This window comes from Pezoporus occidentalis, unplaced genomic scaffold, assembly GCF_034315485.1.
Source record: "Pezoporus occidentalis ecotype Australia unplaced genomic scaffold, CSIRO_AGI_Poc_V1 ctg442, whole genome shotgun sequence".
Lineage (NCBI taxonomy): Eukaryota > Metazoa > Chordata > Aves > Psittaciformes > Psittacidae > Pezoporus > Pezoporus occidentalis.
Window position 1 is genome coordinate 1,437 of NW_026915772.1, and position 17,901 is coordinate 19,337.

At 40.9% G+C, this 17,901-nt stretch overlaps 1 protein-coding gene across 1 annotated transcript; it reads left to right on the forward strand.

The window, feature by feature from the left end:
* Positions 1-4,026: 4,026 nt before the first annotated feature.
* On the forward strand, positions 4,027-16,841 carry UBE2G1 (ubiquitin conjugating enzyme E2 G1; the record flags this gene model as incomplete). The annotated part of the gene is made up of 5 exons (XM_062634996.1): positions 4,027-4,187; positions 7,099-7,196; positions 8,276-8,454; positions 11,393-11,516; positions 13,647-16,841. Coding segments are annotated over 4 exons (525 nt in total), but the record flags the coding sequence as incomplete, so codon positions are not given.
* Positions 16,842-17,901: the final 1,060 nt, after the last annotated feature.

Genomic DNA, 17,901 nt, shown 5'->3' on the forward strand with positions numbered 1-17,901 from the left:
CTGAAGGAGCGCTGTGTTGTGTTGGTAGCTCCTGTAAGAGGGTAGGTATAGAATATTAAAGGCTGTTTGGGACTTAAAACTTTGTTAGATTATGGGCCTTTAGTCTTCTTCACCTCCCAAATCAGGTAATGGTTCAGGACTGGAATTAAAGGAACTGAATGTCTAATTTATAAGCAGCCAGAGGATTCTGTACCCAGTAAGTTGGTGCTTGGCAGCTGCCCAGCTTTGCACTGTTTTGGCTGTCAGCCTCTGCCTGAGGTGCGGAGGGCTCTACCTGAAACTGCTGCTAGACTAAATGCAAGATTGTTGTTTTTCTCTGGGAATAAAAATCTCTACTGCATTAAACTGTCAGAAACTCAGAAAATAATTTGCAAATACTAAGCCATAGAGTGTAATATACAATAGAAGCAAGTAAATTGCACTTAATTAGGCATGGGCAGGGTGGAAATGTGTTAATGTACTTTTTTCCGTGTAAAAAGTACAGCATATCTTTAGCTAAACAAGAAATCTCAAAGAAAATCAGGATTGAAGAAGTAAGTGGAGGGATCCAGTTCTTTGTAGGTATCTGACTTCTCTGCTCTTCCTAGGATTTGTAGGCTTTGTAGAGGATCCTGCACCAAGAGCTTGTTGCACCTCTCCCTGCCTGGAGGAGGGAACTGAATCCTTTACTTTACAAAGTATATCCATCATTTGTGTGTTTGCCTGGGAAATGCTCTGTTTGGGCTGTGAGTAGTTAACTGCTGTAGTTGGCGGGACCTGACAGACACAGAGAACAGTTGCCTGGTGTTCTTGAGCACAGTGTCGGTGTGCCAGAGGCTCCTTTGGTGCTGGGCAGCAGACCTAGGGGGCTGAGCACAATGCCGTGGGGGCAGTCCTCTTCATTTGGGATTTTAGTATATGGATTTCACTGCTGTATGAGTCTCAGCTTGTGAAGAGATAGGCAAGAGATAAGTGATGCTACTAGTTAACTTCTCTGATATGCGGCATTGGTTACATCCAGGGAAAAAACCTGAGCAAACCCTAGGCTTCAGTGTTTACAAGTTTTAATGAGTAGCAGCTTTTAGCTGTCCACGGTAAAGCAGCCAAGGATGATGTTTTTCATGTCCCAGTGCAAAACTTCCCCAAGATTCTCTTTTTTGTTTGCCAGCCAGCCATTAACTGATGTTAAGTTTAGCATAGATAATCTAGATGGAAAGCTCATTTTAATTTGCCTGTAGTAATTCAGCATACCTTTAGTGGAGGAGGTGCCTGAACTTATATCCCTTGTTTTACCTCGAAGTATTCTTGTAGGCAGTAGGTATTTGAACTATGCTTCAGTGTTGCTACTGTGGAAGGAAAATGAGAACCTTCTACAAGGCAGAGACTGATGCCACCCTCCTGTAAAAGTAGTAACATCATAATTTGCCTTATAGGCAACATCCACTAGGCAGATTTTCATAGCTGCTGTAACAGAAGATTTTTGTCAATGGCTGTCCCTTTCGTACAGTTTACAGATTGTCTGCATTACAAGAGTTGGCATCCAATGCTCTTATTCTTTCTCACAAGATCTCTTGCAATGTAGTGCTGCAAGATCTTAGGTATGAGTCAGAGTGTAAGAGCTGGCCTTCAGTGGGAACAAACACATAAAAAATAGTTCAAAGGACTTGAAGATAAAAAAAGTTATTGGAGGCTGAAACAGATGTAAAAGGAAATTGAAATAGCACGGATCAAGAAACAGAGAAGAAAATGGTGTGTGTTGGACTCAAAAATAGTGTGGTATATTTAGATAGGGAGAAGTATGCTGATTTTTTTTTTTTTTTCAGTCAACTTCTGGTAGGCTTTTTACATTCTTATCAGTGGGAAGTGATAACTGGGAAGCAATAAGGAAGCTAAATGTGAGCAGCTTCAGTGTGCACAGAACTCCGCATAAACCCTTTTCTCCCTGTGGAATACAGAAATGAGGGAACGTGTTTTGGAGGCTTAAATTCAAGTTTGAATGTATTAAGGTGAGATATTCAAATCTGATATCCGTACTCTTCTGGTTGACTTCTGTAGTTATGCTGGTTATTCTGTATTACAATGCTAATAAATAGCTAGAAGGATGTCTGAAGTATCCTGAACAGAGATGGCTTTTCTGCACAATTAATACAATATTTTAATCCTGTGTGAAAAAGGAGGTTGATTCAACTACTAATGTAGCGGAACTTTCAATGTCTGATGCTGGAGGAGTGTCTAGTAGGGGACTGGTGAAGGCCTTGCTCCATGTGAGACATTTGACTGGTTTCTCTGCCCCTTTAACCTGAAACTAAATAGAACTGTTACTCAAACTCATGCAGCTGTTTCCACAATGTTTCATAGATGCCAGAGGCTGAAAACTTGTCTGCTTAGTGAGGTGTGGCCATGCTGTAGTTCTTGGTTTTGAAGCTTGCATCTTGCTTAAAGAGCCTGTGATGCTGTCTTTTGCCTCAGGCATTGTCTTGAGAAAGCATGATTTGGTTCAATAACTAAGTCTTTGTCCTGCAACTTGGAGAGTGAATGGTTGACCTCATGTGTTGACTAAACCCCTGCTGAGGAGCTTTTATGAAAACCCCTTCCAATATATTTATTACAGTTTTAGCATTGAATCACTTGGTGGATGAATTTAAGTCTGAATTCTCAGTGGCCACACAAAGTCGGCCTTCCTGCTTTCTACCTCTTCAGGACCTTGGTCCTTCATATGAGCTGAGCACTTTATTTTCCCTGTGTAAGCTTTTACCCTTCTGTATAGGGCTTGAGTTGATTCTTCTTGCAGTTTTTTAACTGTGCTTTAAAGGGTCAAGACCTTAACTGGCAAACAGTGACTGGGCAAACCAATTCGGGCTTAAAGGTAGCCTTTTACCATGAAGGTATGAGGTTCTCGCCAGGAGTTCTTCTGCATATACCTGAGGGCATTTTAAGGATCTTTGAACTTCAGTCTGTTGCAGTGCCTAGAAATCAACACAGAATACAGCTATTGGGTTTGCAAAGAGGGAATATGGAGACTAACTGTACTGTGGAATATAATGAGGGCTGTACAATCTAAAGTAAGTGCAGTAGAAATTGTAAAGCAAAATTGAAAAAAATCCTAATTTAATCTGGAAATTACTGACCAGTAGAAGGAATCACTTTTTCTTCCCTTCCTGTATCCTAAATAGCCAAGATCCATTAGGGCTTTGTTTGTACTGTTGGAAATGCTGGATCAAGATTTTTGATTTGGCATCAGTATGGCATTTACATTAGGTTTTGACCCAAAGGTGTCGAAGAATTTTAGACAGTTGAATTTTAGGCAGAACTCAAGGGCTTATTTCTGAATCTTATGCCTTTTCCTGAATCAGGCTGGACACAGAAACTCTACAGTAGAATCTACACCTAGGTCTGACTTCTGCATAGCTATTTCCAGATAGGCCTTCTATCTGGCAGTAACTATACGAAGTAGCCTGTAAACTTAGAATCCTGTATTGTTCACCACTAGTAGATAAAGCTGTGAAATAAAATAATAAGCTGTTACGCTGTTCAGGGTTTTTATCTTCAGTGTTCTCTTCTAGTAGTTCAGAATGTAGTAAATCATTATCTCCAGAATGCACTGGTCTCAAATGCTTTCAGATTCTCAAAAAAGGGAAGTGGGATGCTAGTTTTAAATAAAAAGATAGTGTGATTTTGTTTTTTCTGTTAACATTTTCTGGAGTTCAAAATAGACTTCAGTTTGATCTGGCTTCTACAGGGTTCTTCCAAAGCAGTATGGCTTTTTTGTCAGTAGGAAATCTGTTTTTCGACTTGTACCCCCACCTGTTGGTATCTTGGAGACCATGTCCCACAGCTCTGAGTCACTTTGGCCCTTCTGCTCGTGGTGTACTTGGATAGCTTCAGAATCAGGCTATGGGTCTCTGCTCTGGCAGCATGCTGTTGTGTGTGGTAGGGAGCTGAGGATACTCGCCCAGGCCATAAGTCCTTCAGTAGGTACCAAATTGCTGAAAATCATGTTTATTTTTGTCTTTTTTTTTTTTGTCAAGTACAGAGGCATGATCAAAACCAGCAAATGCTTATCATAGACACCTAAAGTCACTCTTAAATTCTTTTTCCTACACAGAGCTCAACAAAAATCCAGTGGAAGGCTTTTCAGCGGGCTTAATAGATGACAATGATCTTTATCGATGGGAAGTCCTTATTATTGGTCCTCCAGATACACTATAGTAAGTACTGATACTTATACAGAAACTTAAGTGAACTTGGATTTACTAGTGCTAGTTTGGTCTGAGTGGGTAGAAGTTAATCTAAATCTTACACTGATGTAAGTTAGGTAATGCTGTTCTGTTGCTAGTAAAATACCTGTAAATAGCTACATTTGCTGTATAGGACTGCTTTGCTCCCCTGGGAAAAGGTAACACTGATCCCTTTGTGCTTGTGTAGAAATGAGATAGAATAGGCTATCCTGCTTCTGTTGCCTTACGCATTTAAGTAAGGCAGGTATAGTCCAGTGATTTCAGTTATTGCTGTGAAGCTCCGGTTTACCTGATAGTACACTTCTAAACCATTCCAACTTCATGCTGGTGATTGCAGGAAACTATTCAAGGGGGATGTAGTTGGGGGAACTGCATCAGACCATAGAATTAGGCTCAAGTCCTGTCAGTTTGAGATAGATTTTGCTATGTGACCTAGAGCACTTCGGTGCTGATCAAAGTTGAATTGTTAGCAAACCTTGCACAGTAGGCTTCAAAAACCTTCTCTCCTTATTCTAAGGACTGGTTCTTTAATTGGCATTTGAACACAAGACCTTAAGTTTTCTATGTTTTTACACTGTTGTACCTGAAGTGTACAGAAATTCAGAGTACCTGAATCATTCTGGCATATGCAGTGTCTTGGGTTTTCGTTTGGCTTAAACCCTCTCACCACCATGGCCCCCATCCCCCCACCCCAAAAAATTAGCTAATTGAGAGAGCAGTTTCTTTATCATAGAGATTATACATGATCATCTACTCTAGCTCCTGGGAAAAGGTTTGGTGCCCGGAAGAGGTCAGTTGAAAGTGTAGCTCTTGAAGATGAGCTCTGTTCTCCTTCATTACACTGTTCCAGTGGTAAATTACTAAGACAAAAAGCCTAGTGGCATTTACTTGAGGTCAGTTTTAGTTCCAACATGAAGCTGTATACCTCTGTCTGCAGATTTCTGAAGTACTTAAACACAGTAATTGAATTACTTTGCTTCTCAGCAAGCTCACTACATTATAACTCTCAAGTCTTGCCTGAGATGAATTCTTCAACTTCTGTTGACCTCTTTTGACCAGTCTTTAGTGGCTCTATTATATTCTCATGGCCATTTTCTAAATACTGTCAGTAAAGAAATACTGCTTCAAATTGAGCCTCTTACATTTTAAAAATTGCAATAGCTTTTTTTTTTCCCACTTAAGGTGCTGAACTTGTTTTGAGGCTTTTTAGATAAGAAGCTGTCTTCTATTCCACTTCATAGTTGCTGTGTTTCAAGGTAGTATTATACAGCATCCTCCTCCCTGGTCTGTTTTATGGTGACAGAAATATGTATAATTGAACACAATCAGGTGGTTCAGAGTTCTCAAACTTCAGTTTGACTTTAGACTCTGACAGAGACCCCTTGTGATCAGGAATAGTGCTTAAAATGGCACAAATGTCAATTAACAGCTGTACTTCATGAACTGGTTTCTAATGTGTATTCAATTGAAGAGCTGTATTTATGTGTAGATGATGAGGGTTGACAGGGATGCCAGTGCAGCCCAATAGCTGGAGGATCTACTGCTTTGCAAAGGGAAAGAACTATTTCACTTTGAAAGGAAAATTAATTTGGGGCTATCATCAAATGTAGTCTAACTCTCCTTTGCCTTGACTAGTATGACAATTAGAATAGTGAATGTTTCTGGAATTCTAACCCTTCCCAGGATTAAAGTTTCTTTGGAGACTGCCTGCCTTTTCAAAGAAAACTTGTGGAAAATTAATGCTGCAGGTTTAGATACCCTCAGCTGCTTTATTTTGAGAGCCAAGTCGTTTAGAGCTAATGCTCTCTGGATTTGGGTGGTTTGGGGTTTTTTTGAGACACTTGCTAGAATTGCACATCTTTGGTTAATGGTGGTAAAATGTGTTGTTTCCTCAGTAGCCTCTGGCCTTTGGATACTGGCTCCTTTACAATACAGGGGGGGAAACTGCACTGAACAACTTTGTCTTTCTTACACCAATTCTTTTGTCTGTGTGGCTACTGAGGAGTAGATCGTCTTATTGCACATCTTGTGCCACCTTCTTTGGATGTTATGTTCTAGTTTTTGTCATTTCAGCCTTTACAATTTCAAATTTCGTTATAACCTCCAATGACAGTAACAGGGCAAATGTTACAGTACTTCCATTGGCCAAGTGTTCCATTTGCAAAGCTTTCCATGGAATGTTAGCCCTTTACATTTTTCAAAAGGGACTATTCTGGGTACTGAAATGTAGCTATTTAAAATAAACCAAACAGCTGCCTTAATTAAATATGTGCCTGGAAATCCACATAAAAACTGGATGTCTCCTGTTTAGTATTGTTTTCCAGTTGAGTGGGCAGAACACTTCACTGTCATGTCCGAGTCCCTTTAGCTTAGTGTTGACAAGGTAGCATTGAAGTCTTTACAAAACAACGCTGTAGACACAACTATAAAGCTTTCTGTAACTTGTCACTGAGGCTTACTGCTGCAGATTGACATCAAGGAATTGGGACTGAGGTGTGTAAAGAAGGAAAACAAACGGGTATTTGCTGGGCTGTACTTGAGAAGGGAGTTACTGGCAGTAATTTTTTTTTTGCTGTACATTGTAATTCCAGATGGTGAATTCCTTTGCAGTTTTTAATTTTCTTTTTGGTAATTTTTTTCTTTTTCCCCTCTGGAACATCCTCCCAGTTCTAAAAAAGATACAGTGTTGGGGAACTGACAGTATCTTGTGAAAGGATCTTCTCAATCTAGAAACTCTCTGTATTGCAATATGGCAGTGTTGGTACTGTTAATTACCAACATGACGTTAAGCTGTGTGAGGCGTAAACTCGGAGCTTTTACATCACTAAGTTCCAATCTTCATCTTACAAGAAACTCTACTAAGATATTTTTGATTCCCCAGTGAAGGTGGTGTTTTCAAGGCTCATCTTACTTTTCCAAAAGACTATCCACTGAGGCCGCCAAAAATGAAATTCATCACGGAAATCTGGCATCCAAATGGTAAGAAATGTCAAAGTTTCAATTTCTTTTTTGCAATTAAGAACTCAAATGTGATGAAGACAAATGGATACATTTCTGTTCATGTTAGAAATAGGAAACTGCATTTACTTTGCCATCGTCATCATCACTTCATAAAGGAGTAATAACCATGACAGAGTTTTTAATAGTGCTGCTCCAAGAGGCTGCTCTATTTGCAGAAGCTCCTGTCAGTAGCTTCTTGCATTCTTGTTTAACTGTTCAGGGTTGGTGTTTTTTTTTCCTAAGTGCAAAATTCTAGTCTGAGGAGAAATTTGCCTTCTATAGCTGTCTCTTTTGTTATACCTTCAAATATTTCAGCTTAGTGTGACGAGCTTGGCAGTTCAGTATAGAATGCCCAAGGTTGTCCTCCTCTGGTGAAGCATGAAAGGAGATAACAGCATCTTTCAGTCCCTCCAGTGAAGATTCTTCCTAATGCTTCATTCACTTATGGACTGCTGGACATAGATGGGAAGGTAAAATAGAATGGAGGAAGTTTTTTACTGGGGAAGATGAATATCCTTCACTTCCTAAAGTCATTATTGAAGCTGTTTATGTTGAAAGCTGGGAGGAGTCCAGCACAGTGCTCCCATCATAAGGGACAGAAGGAATATTTTGATGTTGTGCTAGTTTCAGTTCTGGAAATACCAGACTACTTGTAGGCAGTTTCTAATTCCAGCAGCTTAAACTATATTCCAGTACACTGCAGTAATATCCAGCTGATGCTGTTGCTGTGGAAAAAAAGTCCCTCTCTAGTCTGCTGAACAGAAAAAGCTTTAGTGGAAGCCTGTCTAAATAGTCTTGAGAGTCACAGTATGATGAGAATTAAGTTCTTCCTCCCCATGTGCCCTCTCTGCCAGAAGTCCAGGTGTAATAACAGACTTCTACCAAACCCTGTTTGTTACAGATGGAGTTCTGTAATAGTTAGTGACTTTCCTTTTTCATAGTGTCTTCACTAACATGCTTCCAGACAAGCTGGAGTGAAGACTAACAGTTCCAAAACTGTCCTGAAGAAATGCCAGCGTGTTGTTCATTACTGAAATATGCCTTGTTCTGTTTTGTAGTTGACAAGAATGGTGATGTCTGCATTTCAATTCTTCATGAGCCTGGAGAAGACAAATATGGCTATGAAAAACCTGAGGAACGCTGGCTTCCCATTCACACAGTGGAAACTATAATGATTAGTGTTATTTCTATGCTGGCAGATCCCAATGGTGATTCTCCTGCTAATGTTGATGCAGCGGTAAGATTTTCCTTGATCTGCCGATTGTTTTCAGTGTAGAAACCTAAACTTGAAATGGAGTTTTGCTTCTAGCTTGACAAACAGTACAGTAACTTCTGGAAAAACCTCTTAGCACATGTTTTTGTTGGGAAAAGTAGTCATGTTGGGAAACACAGTTACTAGTTAGACCTGGGAAATCTCTTGGAGATTGCAAAGGAAAGCTGTCAGATTCCATAGGCAGTAGATTTTCTCCTATGCAATAATACTTCTATTTATAGTAAATAGCTTGTGCACAGAGACACTTAATGGATAAACTTCAGCTCCTTCACCCTTATGAAATTCAAGGAAGCTGGCTATAAAATCTTGGGGATATATATACACGTAGGTGTTACAACTGCCATTAAGTTTAGCTGTAGAAGTTAACATATTCTGGAACTTTTTTTTTAACATGTTATTAGTAGAATGCACAAAAAAATGTGTTTTGGAAATGATATAACCTGTTAACAGATTACTGATTTGAATGGAAGAAGCAAATGTGGGGGGATCCCTCAGTATAATCATTTGCATCCACCTCTACAGGAGTCTTCCTGGGTTAAAGCAGCAGGATTGACTGTATATGTTTGTGCTTTGAGAATGCCCTTGAAAAGCCTGCCCAGGCATCTGGCTTTCAGCTCTGGAGGAAGTATTGTCCCAGGACAACATGGACTTTTTCTGCTGGCAAACCTGAGAGCACTGGAATGAGCAAGTTATTAATGAAATGCTAAAAGTACAATTAGGATTCTTCAGTTTACAAGCTCATGTATGTTGAATGTAACTGACCTAAGGCTGGAGAAAGCTTATACTTTTAGCTATGCCTGTCACCTTCCTAGTATCACAAGGCTTTTGTATTTTTTTTATCTTTGCCCCATTCTGTCAGCTACTTCAGGAATGAGGACTTTTGCCTCAGAGGTACTAGATGGAAAACTGCATTTGTGTACCTAAACCTTAGGGTAAAGGTTTGCTTTAAAACAGCATTTTCTAGCCCCGTTTGAAAGAACAAAAACTTAAATCCAAATCAGACAGTGAAGACAGTACTGAGGCATCATTTTGGATGCTAGGACCTATTTTTCTGACTGTGGTATTAGATGTTCCAAGTAACTTTGGAACTCGGTGTGCTGCTTGAGCAGCGTAGCATCTCCTTCTGGATTGTAGGTTGCCTCCTCTATATTAACCAGAGCATACTCAACAGGCTAATGAAGAATTCTGAGCTGCTATCAAGATGTCTTCTATCTGGTTTACTATGGGCAAGCTTACTGCAGCAACAGTATTTGGCAGTTACTAAAAGATACTTTGTCTGCTTTCATTAATGTCTGGTTTTAGGTGAGTCTAGAGATTAAAGTGTTACAGGTAGTTCACAGCATTATAGGAGCAGGGCATATACCTGCTTCCTGGAAAAATGAACTGTACATCTTGGAGTACTGTCTCTTGGAGTGGGGTTAAAATGAGGGATAGGAGCCTGAATAAATAAATATTGAGAAGCAGATAGAACAGTTGATCTAAAATGAGAGTTTTGGAGAGATTGCTGTAAAATAGGAAACTTTGCTGTTCAATTCTGAACCCTTGCTTCATAGAACTACAAATACAAAAAATGGGAACAAAGCCTAATAATTGAAGCTAGGAGGGCCGAAATTCAATGCTTTTCTTGGCCCAAAGCCATGTTGTGTAAGCTGTCCCATGTCCCAGTCCAAGGAACAAAATTCTTGGTGTATGAATTGCTGAAAAAGAACAAATTAATCAGTGGCCTTATTTGTGTTTTCACTGGGAAGGTAAGTAAGACATGCTGGGCTTTCCAACGTGCTGACTGGCTACATGAGCTTGGGGGTGTGAACATTAGGATGTGTCAGTTATCCCAATTCTCTCATTCGGATGTGCTACAACCTTCCCTCCGAGTAGGGGGGTGAAAAGCTGTTGTGTGCTCGGTTGCTTCAGGTCAAACAATGGGGACCCCTTTGCTCACCCTTGCAGTAAGAATATATTGCTTCTATCCAAACCTAAGAACTGTAGAACTTACTAAATGAAATAAGGTGTTCTTCATGTTTTCTCACCACTTCTTGCCTAACTGCAAGGCAGTACTCAACATGTCAGCATTAGTCACGTTGTATGATGCTTCTGTGCTTTCATCTGAGCTTGTCATGAGGCTGGCCCAAAAACCTGAAAATGGGCTGCACTTTTCCCTGTGGGTTTTCATGATCCTGTAGTGTGCACATCTCTGGATTCAGACTTACCTCTTGCCTGTCTTCCTGTTCATCTCTATCACTGTTCTTCATCTGTGCTGTTCTGAAATCAGATCCCTGTCGCAGACAACATCCTCAGAAGTGTGCTGAGAATTCTATTCAGGTTTTTCCCATGGAGCCAGTATCTCGCAGCCATATCTAACTAGGAGGTGTTTCCTTTCTAAGGACACTGCTGTGTCTCTTCTCAATACTGTGACTCCTGTATTTCTACCCTGGAGTGTCTGGCTAAATGAGAGGGAGTTGAAACTGTCTTAATCTCAGTGTAACTCCTGGCTCCACAGTAGCCATGTACCTTTTTTCATCACTGCAATTAAAGACACTTTATCTAACCCATTAACAACAGCTTGCGGTCTACAGGTTGAGTTTGCTGCTACTTGCAGACTGAAGTAAATAGACCTCAGCCTAGACATTGTGAAATATTGGTAGCCACCAGGTTAGCCTTGGAGAATGCCTAAAATACCAGGGGGAAGGGCTGTTCACTCTCTTGTGGGGAGTTTGCATAGAAACCCAGAGCAAGCTTCCAAACGTCCTGGATGACACAGGTTTGCAGTGACTATCTCTGACTGTAAGCAAATTCAGGTGTTGCCTATGGCCCATGGCTGAAAATATATAAACACCTAAGCCTCTTCCTAGAACTTGTATGTTGTTACAGGCCTGGCAACTGAAAGCTGTCTATTCAATTGCAGAAAGAATGGAGAGAAGACAGAAATGGAGAATTTAAAAGAAAAGTTGCCCGCTGTGTAAGAAAAAGCCAAGAAACTGCTTTTGAGTGACACTTATTCAGCAGCTAGTAGCTTCACTTTTTTCAGGGTAAGTAACATTTCAAAGACAAGTCAGTTACTTGAGTTGAAGATTTCCTGGCCAAGTGTTGCTGAACTAATTTTTTTTCCCTTCAAAGGCAAAAAACCACCCAAACCTCTCTCTTCAGTCGCATGGTCTCAGTGGAGTTCTTCGGCTGTATGTGATATGAAATAAAGACTAAAAGAAATTTCAAGTGCAGGAACAGCCCCTTCTGCTGAGATTGGGGAACCTTTTTAGTTCTCTTGCATTTATGCTGTTCAGAAGTTGAAATTCTCTTTATCAGTATTTATCCTGCTTTGTTAATAGTTCCTAGGAATTACTGGAGATGTAATAGAAGGGACTAATCATTTTGTCATGCTCATTATTGTGAAGAACACTTGTTTGAATCTTAAAAGCATCCTGTCTTGCTATCTCAAGGTTATATATAAATCTGTGGAGTGTCTTGAAGATGTTGCTGGCATGTTGCATGGAAGGTTTTAAATCAAGACTTTATTGAGGTTGTTAGGAACCATTCACAAAGGATTGTTTCAGGTATATGGGAATTTTAACAGAAAGTCTACTCGCACATCAGAAAGGATCAAGGTGAGGTATTTACCCATTGGTAGTATCAAGAAAGGTGATGTTCTTTTCATCAGCCCCAAAAGTTGTTTTATTGAGGAAGGTGTAGAAACAGCTTCAGAAAAACAGTCATATTATGCTTGAAGCTGAACTGTGGCATATCTGAGAGCCTGGACAAGTTTTAACCTGAGAGCTGACGTGAGAGTTGTGACCGAGAGCTGTACTTTCTGCCACCCTGTTAAAAATGAGCTTCTGACTCAAGATACTTATTTGAGCAATCCCATACTAATGTTAATGGGACCTTTTTCTTCACAATAAGCTCTTGCAGAAAGCTCTGTATTAAAACATGTCCTTTAAAATACCTGGCCTTTGGTCACTTTAACCTTGGTATGCTAAGGAAAAACTTCAAGTAGCTAATAATTTCCCACTCCTGCTTTTCAAAGTAAAACAGCTTCATGTTGAAGCTGCCTTTTCTTAAAGGTTGGATCGGCAAATAAACTATGCTGACCCATTGGCTGGAGAAGCCCCAAACCATATGTGCCAGTTAGCTTCAGCATACAGACTTGGGGGATGGCACTGCATCTGTTTTTAAAGGGTTTGTGCTGTCTGAACAACTAGAACACCTTACTAAATGCTCCTGCTAGTGAGCGTTTCTTCCCCAGGGTTGTACAGAAGATACTTCCTTTCTTGTGCTTTTGTAAGAATTGTGGGGGTTGGGGGAAGGCTCCATCTGTGACAGACTAGTACTGCAGTATCTCTTCTCTGCAGCAACACTGTAATTGAACAGAGATTTCTCCAGTGTAGAGAGAGCATGAAAAATGCTTAATAATGATCAAAAGAGTAAGCAAAAGAACTGAGTGGCTTGTACAGCTGCCTGTAACTAGAGTGTAAGAACTGTTAATGTGGCTGATAGGGTTTTTTTTTCCTGTCTTGGAGAAAGGGAGTTACTGTGAGTAACGCTCCAGCGTATCCTCAGCTGACCTCAGCTCTGTTGCTATGTTAAACTTGGCCATGGTGAAACAATGCGCATGACAAATACTGAAGTAATTGGCTGTGTTGCTTTTTTGGAAGGCAAAAGCTTTTCAAAGTCCTGGTGACTCCTGAGTGATGGGGGATGAACTGGATGAGAAGGGGCTGTATAACTAGTTTCAAAACAGTACAGTCTGACTTGGTAGCTGTGATATTAACTGCTTAATAAAGCACTGCTGTGCCATTTTCTACAGCACTCTGCTGTTGAAGCAGCATCCATCGTTCACAGTAAGTGATGCACAGAGGTTTCAGTGGTAAATCTACAAGCATTTAGCCCCATGTGGAAATAATCAAGTGTTTGCACACCATGTGCTTGACAAGCAACACCAGTAAGAGGAGCCTGAAAGTCTGGTAGTTGAGCATGGATACACAGCATGCTGAGCTAACTAGAGTCTTTCTCAGGTGATTATGGATTTATGCATCTTCTCTTTAGAGGTATGTAAAGTTCTTGAACAAGGAGTAATTATCTTCCTTGAGCCTGAAACACTATTAAACATCTTTTAAGATAATTGAGGGTGATGAGGGGTTTTAATACCTGTGATTTCTTTGTAGGTCTCCAATTGAGAAACATGGCACTGTTTTTTTTCCTGCACTCTACCCACCTATTGCTGGACTTCTGTTGTTACAAGTTGGCAAACACTGGCTGGAACTGGGCTGCAATAAAACATGCCAGTTATCAATGCTGACAAGAGCCTAACAAGTGCCAACACAAGATGATTACGCATTTTGAAATCTAATGAACTGCTTTAACCTTCAGGAAGAATTGTAAAGATGTGTACATAGCACAACATGATCCGGATAATATATATACTGTTCATGTACATCCACAAATACACATTGTACCAAATAATGCTGTCTGTAGTTAGGAATAGATTCGTGTAAATTCTAAAGATTTTAGCAGGTTTTTCTCTCCCTATTCATTGTTTCCTCTCAGTTTAAAAGACAAACCAACACCACCTTGTGAAGCATGTCAGACAAAACCTGATTAGGACAAAGTTGGGGTTTTGTGTTGTTTTTTTTTTTTTTCTCCCCCACTTTAATTTTCCTTTGACCCACTGAGGCTTAATTAAAATCTCTTGCTTATTCAAGTTTAGTATCTCTTTTTTGGGGTTTGGTTTTTTTTTTGTTTTTTCCTGAGAAATGTGCTCACTTTTATTTCCCCCCGTCAGAACTGAGAATTGTCCGAATTGAGCCCTGAAAGGATTTGCTATCAATTACTTGTGTCATCTTTATGATGACCTTTGTAGTCTCAAAGGTGCTTTTTTTCTCCCCTTCTCACCCCCTTTTTAAACCCAGTTGCACATACTTCTTGACTTGGGTATAGCAATAAACTGGCCATGGAGCACCCTTGAGCAGCCTGCTGGATTTTTAACTTCCAAGGCACTTGAGCGCTTTTATTTGGAAGTTCAGTTGACTAAGTTAGTCCAAGGTAGGAATGAGCTGCTTTTTATGGGTGAATTCTTCTTTTTTGCCTTTTTCATTGCCTGTCTGTGGGGCGGGAGGTGCATATGGGAGGCTTGTTTTTTCTCAAGGTTGAGTTCAAGCATGCACATCTGTAGGCTTTTCAAGTAACTAACTACTTCTGGGTTTGGTATCAAAAATAGCTTCCCTCCTTTTCCCTTTTCTCTCTTCTGTGGCGCTTCATATTCTTTGCCTTCTACTTCAGAGTTTTCCTCACCTAATGTACAAAGAAAATTGCGATGTATATTTTCATGTAATTTGATTTTTTTGGAATTCTGTCACCTTCTGTAGTGAGTTCTTCCAAAATATAATTTTTTCCAATAACAATGTGTCAAACTGGCTGTCTTGCGTGTCTGAATAGGAAAGGTAACTGCAGTGGGAGCACAACTTACCTGACCATCTTCAACAACATAATGTCAGCAAACACTTTTGAATGTGACATTCTGTATTTCATCTTGGAGTAATTAAAAAGCAAACAAAAGTCACACCTTTCTTCCTATTGTAACTATATTTTACCCTTCAGTGAGCAAATACTCATCCCAGAGTACCTGCTAATCGGAGTTCTCCAAGCCTACCTGAAATACCTTTCTACCAAAGAAACTCTGTAGAGGAACTTGCAGCTACTTGACTGTTCTCTGCTCTGTCACAGGTTTACTACAGCTTTTAACAGCACTGAATAACCCACTAATAAAACAAGAGTTACAGTGTTACAGTCATCTTGTAAGAAGCCTTCAGCACTAATTTGTGAGCTGGTTGGACTTTATTTCAGGTTGCTGTGCAACATGAAATACTAAAAGGCTCTACATAGTACTGTATTACAGGTTTCTTGAGGGGTGGGCTGGGGTGGAAGGAGATGATGGTCACTAGAGGCAAGACAGCCATAGGGGATAAAAAAAAAAGCCATTTAGTAAGTATGAGATGACTTACAAGTAAAGGTATTCTTCCTGTAGGCAGTGTAGATAAACACAGATGTGTTTAATGTTCACATTTATGTATAGGGTAACTAATTATCTTGAGAAATCCTTAGTTAAATTAGCTTCTAGTTGGATAGCCTGCTCGTGTAGGCAGGCAGCTGTGTGCAGTACTTCAGCACTGTTAGTGCCCAGAGAGAATAGCTGGTGTTATTTCCTGCTGGAGTGCTTGTCTGAAACTGCTTGTGAGGATGTTTCTTTCCCACCAGCTGGCTCCCCCTTCTTCACTTATCTAAGAGTTTGGACTGTGTAGAATTCCCCTGGCACAGTGCCATTCTTTTCCTGAACAAAATACTGGGAAGAAGCTACTCTTCTCTTCCTAAACCTAGCAGTGGACTTCTTCCCACCAGGGCTGCCTGCCTTTGCCTTTCCCTTTCCGCAGTGTAGCTAGAGACTTGGCAGCAATTCAAGGTAACTGGAACTTGCTGCTCTCAGCAAGTTCAACAGTGTTCTCTGTTTTGTCTTCCTGAGTATCACAACAGGCTCATCTGTAAACTTCACCAAATAGTTTAAAGCTTTATTTTTCTCATTTCTTGCCCAGATGGTTTGTGATTTCCATGACCCACATACCCCAAAGGAAGGAATGTTTCTGTGGGATACTGTTAAGATGTACAAGCTGCAGGTATGGCTGATGCTGGATGTTTTAAGGAAGGAGTGAGCTGGGAGTCTGGTGCTAAACACCCACATTATAGAAAGCCTCTAGCAGGGAAAGGGCCTGTCTGACCTCTCTGTGAGTGCAGTTGGCTTTTTGTTTGCTCTTGCCCCACACATGAAAGGCATCTGGCTGTGATGGTCACTGATGCAACCAGAAGTTTCTGCTTAGCCTCAAGTTAGGAACACCGCTGAAGAGATGTTGTACGTACATGTAAGACTAGAATACTTGTTGAACAATAAGTTAACCAGCATTCTTACTCAGTTTCACTTGTACCAAGGTCTTGTATCAACTCTGCTTTACTTAGGCTGTCAGTGTACTGGGTCATCAATACTCTTTGTAGTTCCCCGGAGGCTTGTAATTATGGTTGAGTTTTTGTGCTGTTTTTCCCCTTACCACATTGTGGCCTGCTTTCCAGACAACACTGCATCACTGGGGGAGAAGGAAAAGCAAAGCGTGGAATTTTAATAAACATCAAACAAGTATGGACATCCTAATTCCTTTTTTATATGTCTCCATGCTGCCCCTTGCACATCAGGGAAGACCTCTGTAAAAATGAGAAGGGCTGCTCAGCTGTCATGCTAAAGTTCTTTCCTGCTGTGATGCCTAGAAAATGCTGATTGAAACTAGATGCTCAATAAATGGAGAACATTTAATTCTGAAGTGATCATATGTGTATTTTGGTTTTTGGGGAGGCCGATGGGGGGTGGATTTGTGTCTGTCCTATCTGGTGCACTGCTCTTGGTACCGTGCCATCACAATGCAAACAGGAGCACCAAAGTCCTTGTAATGTCTGTGTATTTTCAGAAGCATGTACAAGGGATTGCAAACCAAACCAGAAGGTGCTTGGATTTTAAACTAAGGTGGCTGTAAGGCAGCTTCCTGCATAGGCAAACCCGCAACACATGAGATTGCCAATTTCCCACATGTAACACACAGTAGTAGTTTGCTGTCTGATCTCTGTTGTCACTCAGAAACTCAGCTAAGCCTAAATGTGATCAGCAGTAATAACTGTTGCCTCACAGTTCCTCCAGGTGATCGATAGCACCCATAATGCAGCGGTGCATTAGCTATGTAGTCAAGTCATACACACTTGTCACCGAGCTGTGTCAAATGGGATGGGTTGTGCTTCATGATGCCTCCAGAAAACTGCAGTCTGGCTGCCCCAGGCCTAGCTGTGCTTTCACAGGAAACAAAGATGAGGCAAACAACTTCTCAAAGATGACTTAGTGGCAAGTCGGAAGAGAATTCTGTCTGTAAGGCAACGCTGTGCATGGTACGTGCAAACGTGTTTGAGATTTGATCTTTCAGGGAAATAAATGATGCTGTTGGATCAGTGTAGAATATTCTGGCATTTCAGTTGCATGCTGGCACCAAAGATGAGGAGCAATGCCCACAGTCGAGGGTCAGCTATGGCCTGAGAACACGATCTCCTTACTGTTACTTGGCCACTGCCTGTCTCCACATTCAACCACGTTTTACCCACTGGGCACAGATCCAATTGACTCCGAAACAAAAGCAATGAAGCAACGGCGATACAAGTTAATAGCTGCGCACTGAAGAGACCCCATCGGCTCGAAACCCCACGTTCGTGCTTCCCATTGGCTTGTCTGGAACAGGGCGAGCAGCGGAAGGCACACGTCGCGTTTGGGGTGCGCTGAAGCTGGTGCACGTCGGCAGGTTGGAGCGGTGTCTGCACGCTCTCCTCCAGCTCCCCCCGTGC